Source organism: Penicillium digitatum, chromosome 6 (assembly GCF_016767815.1).
Source record: "Penicillium digitatum chromosome 6, complete sequence".
NCBI classification, from domain to species: Eukaryota; Fungi; Ascomycota; class Eurotiomycetes; order Eurotiales; family Aspergillaceae; genus Penicillium; species Penicillium digitatum.
The window spans coordinates 2004039-2018743 of NC_089389.1; the positions used below are offsets into that span (position 1 = coordinate 2004039).

The 14705-nt window shown below is 49.6% G+C and overlaps 7 protein-coding genes across 7 annotated transcripts; 3 read left to right on the plus strand and 4 right to left on the minus strand.

Annotated features, from left to right (window-relative positions):
* Window positions 1–959: 959 nt before the first annotated feature.
* Pdw03_5716 (uncharacterized protein) lies at window positions 960–1296 on the minus strand (the record flags this gene model as incomplete). The annotated part of the gene is made up of 3 exons (XM_066101143.1): window positions 960–1022; window positions 1079–1095; window positions 1146–1296. The coding sequence occupies 3 exons, from the start codon at window positions 1294–1296 to the stop codon at window positions 960–962; spliced, it is 231 nt and encodes a 76-aa protein (XP_065958083.1).
* A 390-nt stretch (window positions 1297–1686) lies between these two features.
* On the plus strand, window positions 1687–2493 carry Pdw03_5717 (Serine/threonine-protein kinase 33; the record flags this gene model as incomplete). The annotated part of the gene is made up of 1 exon (XM_014682710.1): window positions 1687–2493. One exon carries the CDS (start codon window positions 1687–1689, stop codon window positions 2491–2493), a length of 807 nt encoding a protein of 268 aa, XP_014538196.1.
* Window positions 2494–4174: 1681 nt separating this feature from the next.
* Window positions 4175–6590, minus strand: Pdw03_5718 (Phosphoglucomutase, putative; the record flags this gene model as incomplete). The annotated part of the gene is made up of 11 exons (XM_066101144.1): window positions 4175–4287; window positions 4355–4468; window positions 4522–5198; window positions 5253–5542; window positions 5592–5772; window positions 5826–5835; window positions 5891–5909; window positions 5963–6282; window positions 6337–6415; window positions 6472–6516; window positions 6585–6590. 11 exons carry the CDS (start codon window positions 6588–6590, stop codon window positions 4175–4177), a joined length of 1854 nt encoding a protein of 617 aa, XP_065958084.1.
* A 291-nt stretch (window positions 6591–6881) lies between these two features.
* Window positions 6882–8616, plus strand: Pdw03_5719 (Fatty acid desaturase, putative; the record flags this gene model as incomplete). Its single annotated transcript, XM_014682712.1, has 2 exons — window positions 6882–7084; window positions 7149–8616. The coding sequence occupies 2 exons, from the start codon at window positions 6882–6884 to the stop codon at window positions 8614–8616; spliced, it is 1671 nt and encodes a 556-aa protein (XP_014538198.1).
* A 268-nt stretch (window positions 8617–8884) lies between these two features.
* Pdw03_5720 (Ubiquitin system component Cue) lies at window positions 8885–10990 on the minus strand (the record flags this gene model as incomplete). The annotated part of the gene is made up of 1 exon (XM_014682713.2): window positions 8885–10990. The coding sequence occupies one exon, from the start codon at window positions 10988–10990 to the stop codon at window positions 8885–8887; it is 2106 nt and encodes a 701-aa protein (XP_014538199.2).
* Window positions 10991–11400: 410 nt separating this feature from the next.
* Window positions 11401–11967, plus strand: Pdw03_5721 (40S ribosomal protein uS10; the record flags this gene model as incomplete). The annotated part of the gene is made up of 3 exons (XM_014682714.1): window positions 11401–11442; window positions 11578–11801; window positions 11883–11967. The coding sequence occupies 3 exons, from the start codon at window positions 11401–11403 to the stop codon at window positions 11965–11967; spliced, it is 351 nt and encodes a 116-aa protein (XP_014538200.1).
* A 437-nt stretch (window positions 11968–12404) lies between these two features.
* Pdw03_5722 (Zinc finger, CCCH-type) lies at window positions 12405–14415 on the minus strand (the record flags this gene model as incomplete). The annotated part of the gene is made up of 4 exons (XM_014682715.2): window positions 12405–13881; window positions 13934–13961; window positions 14237–14320; window positions 14370–14415. The coding sequence occupies 4 exons, from the start codon at window positions 14413–14415 to the stop codon at window positions 12405–12407; spliced, it is 1635 nt and encodes a 544-aa protein (XP_014538201.2).
* Window positions 14416–14705: the final 290 nt, after the last annotated feature.

Consider the following 14705-nt stretch of genomic DNA (forward strand, 5'->3'; position numbering starts at 1 on the left):
GTAAAAGGCATTATAACTACCCTACAAAATCAGGCATTTGACCTTTGGCCGCTCTGCCCCTTCGCACTACACCTATGGAAAATCTGCACATTGTTTGGCCCTTGAAAATCCTACAAACAAGAGAGACATATCGAGTCCCGAGCTGCTTCGCAAAATTCCGCCTCTTGCATTTTGTTCTCTCTTGAATCGAAGGGCAAACTAAACACTGGGTCAGATGCCCCAACAATGCGAAGTATCGAGCAGCAAAATTGCCGACAGCAACTCTCTACGTCCTGAAACAGCATCAAGGTGGTCAGTTTAACGTTAGCTGCGACCGTAACATGCCTAGCGGCTTCATGAGCGCGGTTACAATGATGGAGGATGGTGGATTTGTCGAATTTTGATCAATCAAATTTCTAAACAGTAACCATCTACCGAACAATAGGAAATTCCAAGATAACTCTCAAGATCTCTCCCGATCATAATTCTTTCCATTTGAAGAGGCTACTGCAGGCAAAGGGGGCCCCCAAACCCATCTGTAAGTTCTCAGTTCTCGAGATTTGGGCCATCGTTGCTGGGACTTGCGATGAACATGATACTGGTCGTCCACAAGGGACGGCGTATGATGTAAAATGGAATTGAAACGGCGAGTCTCGGTTTTTTTTGGGATTCTCTCATTCTCTTCAAATCTAACGGTTTTTATTTTGCTACCGCGTCCGTTCTCATGCGACTGACACTCGGTAGGACGAGTACAAAAGCCGAGTGCTGGTGGTGCAGCGGGACGGTGGACACGATCAAACAGTTCATCTGGTCTTTTTGCGTAGATTTCCGCGACTGGGGATACGTGATGGTGTATCTTATCGGAGTTGATTTCGGAGTTGATTCCTGGGACATCATACAGGCCAGTCTGGTAGCGTTGCTTTCCGTCTTCATTCGAGTCAGGAGACTGAGATCTTGGCTGAGGATGAGCACATTGGCTTTCAGATCGATGATGACAGCAAGTTTTGTGGTGTCGGATACGGGGGTCGGATTTGATATTGTTCCTGTGATTCGTTCAGTGGTGAAGAAATACCGATGCAAAGTACAGTTTGAGTCTTACATTTTGAGACAGGGTTCCTGGCTTCGAAAATGAAAACCAAAGTTACAATGAATCCTCTCTTTCGTACTCGAAGCTTGACGGGGGTTATATGGCAAAGATCCAAAGGCATCATTGCCATTCTCGCTTAGATGGAGGTGATGGTGATCCCTTGAGTAGGGCGTGACTGGCTGGACGTGACACGGGGAATGAAGGTCATAGAAGTCACCCCGCTGTCGCATTGTTGTTCGATGATATTTTGAAGGGAGGACATCTCTTTTTTCTTTGCTCTGTTGGCCTATATGGTGATGATTCATGATGTGTGAGTAAAGAGACTTGGGAATATGCCCAAGACAGAGAGTTATATTCGGCCACGAAGGCGTGATCCCGATTTAGGTGTCCTTGCTGACATCTACTGTCACTGGCTTTCCTCACACAAGCCTTGAGTGACAAGGATGTGCAAACAGCCTTGGATCCCGTAACACATTTCTAGTCGTGACTAAGTGGGCACCCGCTCCATCGTATGATTCTTGAACCGTTTTGAATTCCCCGCGAGTTACCCTATCTGAGCTGACCTTCCTAGAATGATTTTTCCTCTTTCCATTCCGACTTGATGTGCAGCCTCCTTCAAAATGCACGTTCTTGAATGTTCCGAAGACTTTGGAGGTCCCGCAGACGACTTCAAATTCCAAAAGACAATCATAGTGTACGAATTGTCAGGCTCAATCTACAGAGCATACTCCCGAAAACGCTATGCATCAAACGAGGAGATTCATTTTGGTGACATGTTTAGCACCAACAAGATTCAAGGGGCTCTCGTTTTCCCAGAGTTCTCGGACGAATTTACCAAGGCAGAGAGGCCATCGGATTCCTCGGCCTGGTATCTGAAAAAGCCAAGCCTTTCACCCTATAGTCCCCAGTACCCCGCCCTGATCAGAGAAACTTGGATTGAAGAAGTGAAAATTTGCGAACTTTTGAAGAAAAACCCGCACCCGAATATCGCTCAATATCATGGCTGTGCCGTCGTAAACGATGACTCAATCAGAGGAATCTACTTCACGAAGTACGATGAAACACTTATGACCAGAGTGAACTCAGCCAGACGCAATAAGATCGACTTTGCATACGAGAGGCACAAGGCTGACCGAGACGAGGTTGATCGTTGGGTGGAGGGGATTGCACGGGGCCTGAAACACCTCCATGGGCTGGGTATAGTCCACAATGACATCAACCCGTGCAACATCATGTTTCAAGGTGACACCCCAGTCATCATCGATTTTGACTCCGCCCGGCCTCATGGTCATCATTTGAGCCTGGTTAAACGGACACATGGGTGGCATGATGAGAGGACTAAGGTTGCTTTGCCAATGAATGATGTTGCGGCACTACTGGAAATACATTTGTGGCTTTTGGGGGAGGTTGACCTGTTTCAATTTTGAGGTCTAAAGTTGGAATTTGTTTGCCAAAGATAGTTTGATAACTTTGGAAGATGCCATTGTCTACTTTTGGACTTTGGAGGAATCGAAGCTCGATAATTGGCTGGTACTCTCGATTGACCGATACGGGGCTTGCATGTCCGTGTTTGCTACATGCGTGGTGTCTCGGAGAGCCACATCTGCAACTGAATTCTACAACCAAAATTGTTGATACTGATATGACTGAGAGCTAGGGAAAGAGAGGAAGAAAATGTCATCATTCAATTATGGAGTGCAAGGTGGTTACGCTCTGAAATCAAGCCAAACAAGCACATAGGCATGAGAAATGAGATCATTAAACCAAGCGAAACAAAGCATTTTCACGCCGGCTCACGCCATACAGCCCAGAAGGGCGGACCCTCGCCGATTGAACACAGCGCACTTCGATATCATCGATCAACTAGATAGAACAGGTTTCAAGAGCACAAATCCTCGAGCGACATGTCCCGGAAAACTTCAAACATAGACCGTAGGCTCGAAAGCATGTAGTTGGAGTCTAGGACAAGGAAAGCCTCTTGCGTTTCCAACGAATGGACTCTCCATTGGGGAACATCCGGTCTCAATCCAGGGGCCAAGATTGATCCACCTAGTGGTCATTGAAGCCAGATTATCTTTGCCGTGATCACGCAGCTCCAGCTGATGTTCGGTGTTGCATTTCTCGCATGTCATCCGGGACAGTGATAGCGTCTGTCTCATACAATGAGCTTGGACAAAAGCCTTTATCAACAGTAGTCAATCAGGGGTCACTGTGTAGGCACAAATTTGATAAACTTGAGCAAGAACTGATTGATTTTGGTCTGATACTAGCTAGCCGGCTCGCAAGCGCATCACTGACAGTATTTCCTGGGTTGGTAAGCATAATACGGGCGATCCAGAGTCTGGGCATATCTGTGATTCGAGAGAATGTAGGGCAGTCGATGTAGTGTGGACAATTACTCCGGTGAAAGATAGCATAGATGGGTGAATACCGTATCGAGTACCATCGCAGTAGTCTATCGTTGCAACTTGAAGATGAATGAAGCAAAATTCAGGTTTGGAGTAGAACTTGAGGTATTTGCCATATATAGACAGTCATAACTCTTGAATGAACTGTCCGTCTGGCCCTCCCATATAGAGGAAGCGGGGCGGACAAATTTGGTACGCCATTGGCCATGATGATCCAAATTTCTCTGACCTGCAGTCAAATTTATAGAGGACATGACAGGCATAACATGTGAAGTGCTCCAAAATATCCCGTTCGAGTCAGCTTAGAAACGATAATCGATTCAGATTCTCAAGTTTTTCGCGTTTCCTGCGGCTGTCGAACGTTGCAAAACGTCGATGGCTGTAAAACAAAGACTGTAGAAGTAGACATCTTCAGATGGGAGAGTGTCCGCTATTGATAACAGTCACTCTGCAACAAGGCCACTTAACGTATTCGGTCTCGGGACCGTGATTATGAATGCAAATTTATTAAAGGCTTTTGGAGGTTTTGGAAATACCATCTGGGCTAAGACCGATGATAACAAAATGGGACCATGATGACTTAAACGTGAAAGAGAGCCGAGAGAGGGATAAGAGAATGATCGGAGCAAGAGAAGATTATCAAGTAAATGGCAGGGGACGATGTAGAATTATAGGAGGTGCAAGTTTCAAGCCAGGAACTTCAGACAGCTACCCATTGAACAACTACAATGCCTCCCAAGACAAGTTTGTCAGGTATAATATGTGATATTTCAACAATGTATGGCGGAGCTACTTTAGTCTCGGGTTTCTGGCCTTGATCCAATGAAGATTGTTCATTCAACGTTCAGAATGTTACCAGATGATGTAGAAAGCTGCTTACTGTATGTCATCGAAGGTGTAAAACGCTGTACCCATTCTTCGCGGATGGTCAGGAATGCATCGCAGACTGCTTTGACAGCGTCTTCGCGAGAGTCTCCACAACTCTCGATATAAACTGTGCCCATCTGTCAGTAGCGAATTCGCTTAAAAGAGACCGAGAAAACTTACATTTGACCTTGGGCTCTGTCCCCGAACCTCGGAATGTGAAGCGAACTCCACCATCCAACCAGACCGTAATCATTTGGCTTGTTGGATCTTCAGGTAGGTCCGGCTTGTTTTCAGGGGTGCTGGAATCATAGCCCTCGGTCAAATCCCTCCATCGCAAAATCCTGAAGGGGCCAAATTGCATATTCGTAAGGCCTGAGCTCCTTCGAATGCCCTGGAACAATTTTGCGGTGAGCCGTGGATTGGGCGAGCGGAAGTAGTTGTTCAAAGTCTCATGATGGCCGAATTCGCCGAACAGTTGCTGCAGCTTAGCGTACGCAGTCAATCCTTGAGCTCTCCATTTCGCCTCCGCTGCAAGGAAAACTGTAGCTGCTGTGATGCCATCTTTGTCATAACACACAGATGGGAACATGTATCCTAGTGCCTCCTCGTATGCAAAAGAAACTGTCTTTCCCTCTTTCTCTAAGTCCCGGGCAATATTAGCCATCCATTTGAACCCTGTCAGTGTCTCCTTGAAGAAAATTCCCTTTGCAGCTGCCATCTTTCCAAGCATCCCGCTTGACACTGTTGTAGTCAACACCGCAACATGAGACCAATCTTTGCTGGCATCGAACGAATCCAAGATATGGGATGCCAGTAGGACACCAACGTGGTTTCCAGTCAAAGTTTGCCATTTTCCACTAGAAAACACATCAGTTGAGGTATATCCACGGCAGCCCGAAAATAGGGCTTACTCCACTTTCTCCGCCACGGCAAAGCGGTCGGCATCTGGGTCATTTGCGATGATCAAGGTCTTTCCTTCCTGGTCGGCAGTCTCGATAGCAAGATCCAAAGCTCCAGCCTCTTCCGGGTTGGGGAACTTCACAGTGGGGAAGTCAGGATCAGGCTTTTCCTGGGCCGCAACGGAAGAAAATGTGTTGATTCCAAGTGAGCGGCATAGAGTTGGAAGAACCAAACCTCCCACGCCGTGCAGAGGTGTATAAGCGAACGGTCTTGGGGGTTGCCAATCGGTCACCGTGGATTTCTATAGCCAGCTCGTTAGATTGAACTCCTCGAAATAGCCCACAACGTACCGTGAACTTTGTGACTTGGCTGCTGTAGTGAGGCAGCAATGTCTGGTATGAGTCTGCACGCAGGAATTCGCCTGGCTGCAATTCCGCCCACGCGGTTGGCCATGGCTCAAGGTTCTCTTGAATCGACTGTGCTATTTCCCCGTCCTCAGGTCGGTTGATCTGGGCGCCATTGCTCGAGTAGCTACAAGCCAGGTTTCGTCAGCATGATCCATAATATGGATCCGGGATTCCTACACTTTGTAGCCTATGGAAGAGTTAGCAACCAATCACTTAAAAAAAACCTTAAATGGGTAACACACCGTTGTCCTGGGGTGGATTCTTCAAATAGATTAGCCAATACGTCTACCAAAGTAGTTCCAGGGTAGACTTACGTGGCTCGCCGTCACCATAATACCTGCAGCAGCACCAAAATGGTTCACACCAAACGCTACCATCGGTGTTGGCCCTTCCTCGTCAAAGAAATAAACAGGAATACGTTGCGCGATGAAAGCGTTAGCAGCGAGTGCAGCGAATTTCGCAGAATTGTGACGCGCATCGTGTCCAATGACCACACCATTCGGAGCAATCTCGGGACGCTTGTCTCGAATGAACTTGGCCAGCCCTTGTGAAGCTTGTATGACTATCAAAGAGTTCATGCAGGAGAACCCCGCGGCCATGCGGCCTCGTAGACCAGCTGTTCCGAACTCAATACCTAAACGTATACACAGGTTAGGCACGCACCACGCAAGGCTTGAAAAAGACATACGATTCTGAAGGCGCTTTTCCAGCTCCTCGGTGGCATTAGAGTCCCGCAGTTGCTCTATTTCCACGCGAGTTGTAGGATCCTGTATATTCCAGTCAGCGGGATCATGCCACAACGTGAAACGTAGAAAATATTGACCTGGTCCCACTGTAGCCATTGCTCAGTCAAAGAGGAAACTGATTGCTATTGAAGAGTTAGAATGATTTAATCAAAGCAATTTCTTAGTTTCATGCGGAGTAGTTAAAACTCACTGCCATATCAAAAATATACAAAGTGCCTAGAGTGCCTGGAGAAATGTTGATAATGTGAAAAGGTGGACATTCACACGGGCTGATCAGAGGTCCCCGCTGTTATCCACCTCCGCCCCGTAGCCCTTGCAAGGTTTCTGCCTTTCTCTATAACTCTCACTTCTGTTCCTGTTCCTTTCGTTTATTTGCATTTTGCATTGTCCGTTTGTCAATTTACCTAGTTCGACTCTCAGAAATGTCCTTGTAAACCCGTTGTTATCGGACCCTACACACATCCACCATTTCACCGCACCTCATATCATGGCGAAGACCGCATCCCGGCCGTCCCGGAAGGACACCCTCTTGACTCGACAATATATTGAAGGCCTCATTGCGGAGGGAAAGCATGTCATAATTTTTGAGGGCCGCGTCCTAAGGGTAGATCCGTTCATCAGATACCACCCCGGAGGAGAGAAGCCAATAAAGCACATGGTGGGCAGGGACGCGACAGATGAGATCAACGCGTATGTTCTGGAACGACAAACACCACAACCTCTGATCAGTCTAATTGAATACTGTCTCATACAGGCTACACTCGGAAGAAGCCCGTCAGCTTATGCGCTCGTACCAGATTGGACGAATTGAAGGAATTTGGATCAACTTCCTACCCCCAATCCAGGGCGGCAGGTTCCGCGCTTATAACGAAGATGCCCGCTCTAGTGATGAGGATTCAACAACCCCCGAAATATGCAGTGGCTCCAGTCAAGATGGTTCGATTCCTCCTTCGCCGATATTCGATGCGGTCGACTCGAAGTCCACAGTTCGTCAACGGAAACCGACCGGAACCGCTTTGACCGACCAAACCCAGGCCAAGCCTGCCTTCTTGGATGCAAGAACACGGGAAGAAATTGTCTTCGACACTGCCAAATACCCATCCTTGGATACCGCGAGTCAGGAAGAGATTAAACGAAAATATCGTGAACTGAACGAGCGTATCAAGGCCGAGGGACTTTACGACTGCAACTACTCTTGTTACTTTGTTGAGTGCTGTCGGTACACACTTTTTGCGGGTCTCTCCTACACGTTCCTCCGTATGGGATGGTGGGCGACCTCGGCAATCTTCCTCGGCTGCTTCTGGCATCAGCTTGTGTTCACCGCCCATGATGCTGGTCATATGGCCATAACACACAATTTCCATGTGGATACCCTCATTGGAATGTTTATAGCAGACTATCTCGGAGGATTGAGTCTCGGGTGGTGGAAACGAAGCCACAACGTTCACCACATCGTGACCAATGAGCCAGAGCATGACCCGGATATCGAGCATATCCCATTCTTCGCCATCTCCCATCGCTTCCTTACGAGCCTGAGGAGTACCTATTACGATCGAATCATGGCCTTCGACGCCCTGGCTCAATTTCTACTCAAATTTCAGAATTACTCTTACTACCCCATTATGATGCTCGCTCGATTCAATCTCTACGTTTTGAGTTGGGAGTATCTGCTAAAGGGCCAAGCTCCCAGAAGGGGCATCGCCTGGTGGCATGTCTGGTTTGAGCTTGTCGGACAGGTTTTCTTTTGGACCTGGTTTGGCTACGGTGTCATGTACAAGACACTTCCAGATGCAAGCAGCCGTATCATCTTCCTTCTCGTCTCACACGTTGTCTCCTCCCCACTACATGTCCAAATCACCTTATCCCACTTCGCTATGTCGACCGCCAACCTAGGTGCTGGTGAGTCCTTCGCGCAGAAGATGCTCCGTACCACTATGGACGTCGATTGCCCGACATGGCTGGATTTCTTCCACGGTGGCTTGCAATTCCAGGCTATTCATCATCTCTACCCGCGTATCCCACGTCACAACCTGCGTCGTACGCAGAAGTTCGTTATAGAGTTCTGCCGCGATACTGGTATCCCTTATGCCATTTTCACTTTCTATGATGGCAACAAAGAGGTAATCAGCCGGCTTGGCGATGTCGCGAAACAGGTCCGCCTCATGGAGGAGTGCCGGAAGTCCATCGCCGAGGGTGGAGTCTTCTCAGATCATCACCACTGATATGAAGTGTCAGTTCCTTGCTGGCCAAGTACGAGTCTCCTGTGTAAACATGTTATCACGACTGCCTATACCGCTTTCTACAGGTCTTGAGGTATATTAATGAATCACCTGAATGCGTTCTGTTTCAATGCGTCGCGGCTCCTGTTTTACATGCCCAACAAATCTTATGTATATTACATCCATGGTCATTATGAATCAGAAATCAACAATGGCCAAAGCTTTTATGCCGCATTACATCCATGTATACTAACTCGACTCCTTCGTATGCTTAGCCAGGAAACCCACCGCCACGCGCCATTTTCTTCGCGTGCTGCTGTCGACGGTTGTGATTTGCCCGACTACCCTTATTTTCTTCCTTCCTCTGTCGCGACACCGCACTATCCTTATCTGGCTGCCCCTGGCCACCAGACGGAGGACCACCACCACGGCCTCCACGCCCACGTCCGCCGCCACCCCGCCCTCGTCCACCGCGTCCACCGCCTCCTCTACCACGCGAGCCAGCATGACCAGAGGTCTCCCCTTCGTCAGAACCATTCTCCCCATCCTCACGAGGCTGCGGCTTCCTGTAAGACGTAGCACGCAACTCGGGCTGGTTAAGTGGCCCAGCACTAGCCGACCCGCCAGCATCCAAAGCCAGCCGGTCTTCGAGTTTAGCGAGACGCTTGGGATCACGCGTTAGCATGACAGCCCAGCCCTCAATAGCCTCATCGGTCATTTCAGTCTCGCGCTTCAGCGACGCGCGGGGTTGAGAGCGGCGGGTCGCTGAGTCGCGGGCGAAAAGTCCTGGATTGGACTTGTATGTCCGGAAGAGGATTGTTTCGATATCTGCTGTGCGGCGGTTGCGCTCGGCTGGGTCGGCTTCGCCGTCGGCGCCACCTGTGGCTCCATCGATGGCACCGCCTACGTCAGCCGTGTCGTAGGTATCGTCGCGCTCGTCATCATCTGAGTCAAATGTCGCCAGGGCGGAGAGAATTGCTGCTTTGTTTGCGGCGTGTTTGCTGTGGTCTGCGAGGATTGTGTCGGCTGTTTGGTCTGCGTCGGCACGGCCGAAGTGGAGCTTGCCTTGCGCTTCGCCGGAACGGCTTAGTTCGGCGATGTCCACGTCTTTGTCGAAAATATTCTTACGGGTCGGGAGTGGTACGAATTTAGGGAATGGCATGGCGGGGGGCGTTGGCTGGGGTGCGAGGTGGCTATGGTGAGGCTCTGCTGGGGGAGGCAGTTGCACGGATCGATCTAAAGCCTGGAGCTCTGAAGGAAGTGAGTCGTCGAGAAGGTGGGTGACGACAGTCTCGGGGTTGTTGTTATAGAAGTCCAGTAGCCGTACAACAAAAGCTGAGCCAAGATCGGGGAAGAGGTCTTGCACTTGAGTGACAAGTGACATCCTGTGTGCGTGAAGTTCTCCTGAAACGATCGGATCCGAGGATACCTGTTTTCCTTTGTCCACTTTCTTACGTCTTTGATACCGATGGTGTAGCGACTTCGATTCAACCTGATAGGTGCGCAAGCTGGCAAGGAGGTCCTGGCCCCGTTTCTGGGGGTGAGTGCTCAGATACTTCTCCAGCCGAATAAGCAAGTCCGAGCTGCAGATGATATCTGAGAGTAGAGTCGCTTCCTTCTTCATTTTCGGTGCTCCTACTCGAGCAGCGGCTTTGAGGCTAAACAGCTGATCCAAAAACGAAGACAGATTCACGGGATCCTTCAATAAAGAGACAAGCCCGACGTAAATGTTGGCAACAAGAATCTTGCGAAACTCTTCCCGGGTACCTTTTGACTTGTATGCTTCCGAAATTGTATCCAGGAAATCAGAGCCGGCCATGAGCTCCTGGCCGAACGCTGGCAACACTGAAGCAAGGATTGTCAGACGGCGGATATCAGTCATGACTTCAGGACACGAGGATGAGTTGGCTGAAGAAAGGTTCTTAATCACGGCAGCTTTTGCTCTCTCGATACTGCTAGTGATCTTGCCCTGGTGAAGATCCCAGGCACTTGATAATGACGCCTTCAACGCCGCGCTGGAAGGGTAACAGCAACATATGTTGCCGAGAAGTCTCCAGTCCAAAATTCCGTCTGGTGGGTTGGAGAGATCGAGTATGTATCTTCTTATCGTCAGAAAGCAGAACTTCCGAAGCTGTCGAGCTTTAGGTCCACTTTGTAGACTGGAATCCCCCGCAGCAGTGTGTTGATAGTAAGATGCCAGGAATGGCGGTATTGATGTATCTTCAGCAGCTGCAACCTGAAACTTTTGATCCGATGCATTCAGGCGGATCCCCAACAGGGCCATCCATGCATCTAGACAAGCTTCCCAATCATTTGATGGTATTGTCTTCCGCACTGCGGGGGAGGGCACTAGAGCCAGTGGCGGGAACTCCGCCATTGGGGCGGACTGAAGTGGTTATAACTGGGGATATATGAAGAATAAGAAAGGAGAGAAAAGCAAGAGCGAAATTAAAAAAAAGCCCAACCACCTGTCAACTCATGATTATCATCTCGAATGCCATCGCTTGGCAGTCTCATGTCCTCTTTCAGTGATGATATAAGCAACAAATCAAAGGGGACCTAAAGGGGTTTAGCGTGCGATAACCGAAGCGCCAAGACTTTCGCACTGAACTTTTTGGACATGGAATTCTCGATCCACAGCACTTCAACAGCCATCATCACTTTACCGAGCCTAGTAGTTCAGGTCTTGACGGCAATCGCCTTTTAAATTGTGCGCGCTCCCTTTTTTCCTGCTCTTGAAATACCCGAATTGAATTACTAACCCGTTCCAGTCCATACATATTCAAGATGTCTTTCCAGAAGCCCGAGAAGGAGTTCGGCGAGGGCCCTGTACGTTGTCCCTGATCCAAATGGTCATTGTCGCACATCGCAATTGCACCTCGCTGTCGCTGTCGCTTTGTACAATATGTCAATAGACCTTACCTATGCAGACTCAGTACTAATTGCTTCACGTCCGCTCTGCAGAAGGTCCACAAGATCCGCATTACCCTCACCTCCCGCAAGGTTGCCTCCCTCGAGAAGGTCTGCCAGGAGCTGATTGACCGTGCTCGCTCCAAGTCCCTCCAGGTCAAGGGCCCCGTCCGTCTCCCCACCAAGACCCTCCAGATCTCCACCCGTAAGACCCCCAACGGTGAGGGTTCCAAGACCTGGGACAAGTTCGAGATGCGCATTCACAAGCGTCTCATCGAGTGAGTTTTCCCCCGCTCTATTAAGCTACAGCACTATTGCCGTCCCAACTAGCAGATGCAGTTGCTAAAACTATATCTCAGCCTCCTCGCCCCCACCGAGACTGTCAAGCAGATCATCATCAACATTGAGGCTGGTGTTGAGGTTGAGGTCACCATTGCCGCATAAACGCGCTAGGCTGGGCTTGCCTCAGGGAGGGATTACGGACTGGCTAATTTGGAGTGCACGGCGTGACTCTGAAGCTGGTTCTGGCTCGCATGCCTTGTTTCACGCTGCGGGGTATTCCGTTCGGACCTGAAAATCTAAAATAAAAATGGAAACATCTTGAAACGCAAATTCTTCTCCGCAGTGGTCTTCAGACTGCAGTACTTTCGTAATGTTGTTCATATTAACAGTGAAAATTCAGCACTTGCACTTGCTACATTCAAACCCTGAGTTTTGTTGAGCTCCTAAGCGCCATTCCCTATGTTCCGCACGCCCGGAACGTGTTGCTCGTTATGTCAAATGAAAACGATATGCACGTCACCTCAACCAATGAGACGCGTAGCCAATTAACAAACAAAGAGAAGAAGACGAAAACAATTAAATTCTCTCGGCTTCGGGAGTTAAAAGTCGAAACTGAGCCACTCTTGCTTGGGAGGCACAGCAGGAATGTTGCCATCCTTGAAGTAGCCATTTTGCAGGAAAAATTCATACGCCTCAGTGATTTCTGGTGTGTATTCCTCGGGCTTGCCGTGTGCGTCTTTCAAACTAGCTGGATCAGGTGGCCCGTTAGGGAAGTTGACTCGGACAAAGGTTTTGTTGTCTTGTGGGTGAAGGTAGCACGGGTGCTCGTTGATGTACTTGACGGGGCGGCCCTTCCACATCACTAGCTGTTTGGTGGATGGGTTGTGTCGAGTTTCACCCTCAAGTTGTGGAAGTGGATTGAGGTCTTGGGGATTATCGATTTTGATGTATGCACGCGGGCCGGCGTTGGTATTCTGTACCGGCACGCTTTGGACTGCAGGCTGGCCAAATGGAGACGGAGCAGGCTGATTCTGAGACACTTGGGTGAAGGGAGAAGCGGTAGGTGAAGCCCCGAATGGGGCTGCGCCTGTCGGGGCTGAAGGCTGGCCGAATGGCGAGGCGCCTACCGGGGCTGAGAGCTGACCAAACGGTGCGGCACCTACCAGGGCCGAGGGCTGGCCGAATGGGCTTGGATTGGCAGCTGGCTGGCTAAACGGCGACGGGCCAGGTAGTGCGGCGGTTTGACCGAAAGGTGAGGGAGTAGGTTGTCCAGCGGTCTGACCAAATTCACCACCGGCAGGCTGGTTCTGGGCTATTTGGGTAAAGGGAGAAGCGGCAGATGTAGCACCGAATGGGGCGGCACCTCCTAGAACTGACGGCTTGCCGAATGGGCTCGGGTTTACTCCCGGCTGAGAAAGAGCTGGCTGGCCGAAGGGTGTTTTGTTGAAAGCAGACTGCCCCCCCAGGGTGGAGGTTTGGCCGAAGGCGGAACCACCTAAGCCACCCAAGGTGGAAGTCTGTCCAAAGGCGGTAGACTGGCCCATGCCAGATGGCTGCCCTAGAGCTGAAGCCCTACCGAATCCAACTGACTGGCCAAGTCCTGAAGCCTGACCAAAGGTTGAGGATGGAGCGCCGAACGCTCCGGGTGCAGGACCGGTGTTTGGTGCATGGGCAGCATTTTGCTGGCCAAATGGAGAGAGTTGGCCAAATGACGCTGGAGCTTGGTTCAAACTAGTGTCGGTCTTGCCCTCGATAATATCCTGTCGATTGGGATGTTCGTTTCTACCATCAACGACATATTTGACGGCGCCATTCAGGTCATTCAGTGAGATGTCCATCTGTTGAACGCATTCTTGCCACAGGGCTGAGGCTTCTTGAATTGCTTGGTTCAGATTGCCGGACGTTGCTAATTCATAATGGCGCAGGCGCATCTCTTCCATGCTACGCTCGCGGTGAGCTCCACCGAAAAGCTGGCGCGCAACATCTTTGTGTGGTGCGTATGCGGAAAATATCCATTCCGGACGGCCCTGGCCAGCAGTCAAGTCTGACTTGATATCACTTGCCTTTAATGCTGCGCTGTCTTTTAGTCAGCTTGGAATCCACTCGAGCCGCTGGGAATGCGACTTACTCGGCTGGATGTTGAGGCTGGTTCTGACCTGTCGTAAACTTGCCGTTAGGCTTGGAAATGAGGATAGCTGGAAAGGGCGCGCCGTTCATAGAGTTGATCATAGCATTGTACGGGGATATATCTCTTGCGCCTCGAGATTTGAAGTAGGCTGGGGTAAAACCAGGGTGGGCAGGAGGGCAGGGGCATAGAAAGAGGCTGGGGAACGTAAAAATCGAACAATTGATATCAAAATACAATAGGCATTCAATGAATGGGCCCTCCAGATTGATCATTTACGAATCAAAACAATTCAATTGAACGTACCTCCAAACCCTCCGGATGAAGCACCGAATCGATTCCCCGATGAACCAGCAGTAGGTTTCCCAGGATGCTCAAACTTGCAGCGATCTGAAAATTTATTAGCACCTTGATTTCTCTACACTCGAGGTAATCATGCCTCCGAACTTGCAGCGACCCTGCTGAAAAAAGCTGCATACCACCATCTTCGCAGTTCTGGTGTTTGCTCAACTGCACACCTTCAAAGCAAGGCCTGTATCTTAACAATCTCCCTCAAATGAAAACTTATCCGTCAATATTTGATCAAGCAAATTGAGAGAAAAGCAAGAATAGGGTTGGTTGTCGCGAAGAGAGAAACATCGACCTCCTGTGGTTGGGACTTTTCACGGAATTGGTCCGTATCTTATCGGAACGCCTGCAGAGCAATCTCGGCACTCGTGTATAGCACGCTTCTTCAAAATTTAAGAGCAAGAGATTGGAATTTTATAACTTTACT